The following is a 663-nucleotide window of genomic DNA, read 5'->3' on the forward strand; positions in this document are numbered from 1 at the left end:
GGCCATTTTTGAAAAAGTTCTCCAAACATACAAGTCATTATATATATTTGTAACAAAATAATAAATAAATAAATAATTATACAAAATGATGCATATACTTACAAGAACGTAGTGTTTATAGTTGAAGCTGATGAGATCTGCCAAGGATCGCACAGGTGAAGACACGAGATTTTCCAGATAAGAATTCAAGTCTCTCTTGAGCTCAGCTAACAATGCTATCATTGCATTCTCATAAATTTCTTCAGTCTTCTCAATTACTATGTCATCCACAAGTGTCGCTCCTTGATCCCTGATTATATATTATTCAACAAGAAATTAATAATGTACTTACATTACGCTAAAATAATTCCGTTGTCATCTAATTAATTTTTTTATATGAAAAATCTAATTCCGTAAAATTAAATATTTTATCAATAAAAATAGATATGTGTAAAATTTAGTAAGTATATTATAGTGAAAATTCACTTGCAGCTATTTTCGTGTGAAGATGATAGTTAAAAATTATTAGATGATAATTTAATTAAATCTATCAAATCATCTAACAGTTCTTAACTATAAACTTCATGTGAAGACAATTACATGAGTCTCCATAATATATTATGGCCACAGACAAAGACATCTTCGTTATAGAGGGGATTTTCACCCAATAATAAAGTTTAGAAA

The 663-nt window shown here is 27.8% G+C and overlaps 1 protein-coding gene across 1 annotated transcript in view; it reads right to left on the bottom strand.

The window, feature by feature from the left end:
• Positions 1-619, bottom strand: part of LOC107632211 — a 1,951-nt gene extending 1,332 nt beyond the window's left edge. Inside the window, exons 1-2 of the mRNA XM_021117167.1 lie at positions 612-619; positions 103-289 (exon numbers count right to left, since the gene is read on the bottom strand). Coding sequence (XP_020972826.1) covers positions 103-289; positions 612-619 — 195 coding nt within the window. The remainder of the gene's footprint in view (positions 1-102; positions 290-611) is intronic.

This window comes from Arachis ipaensis, chromosome B03, assembly GCF_000816755.2.
Source record: "Arachis ipaensis cultivar K30076 chromosome B03, Araip1.1, whole genome shotgun sequence".
Taxonomy (NCBI): Eukaryota; Viridiplantae; Streptophyta; class Magnoliopsida; order Fabales; family Fabaceae; genus Arachis; species Arachis ipaensis.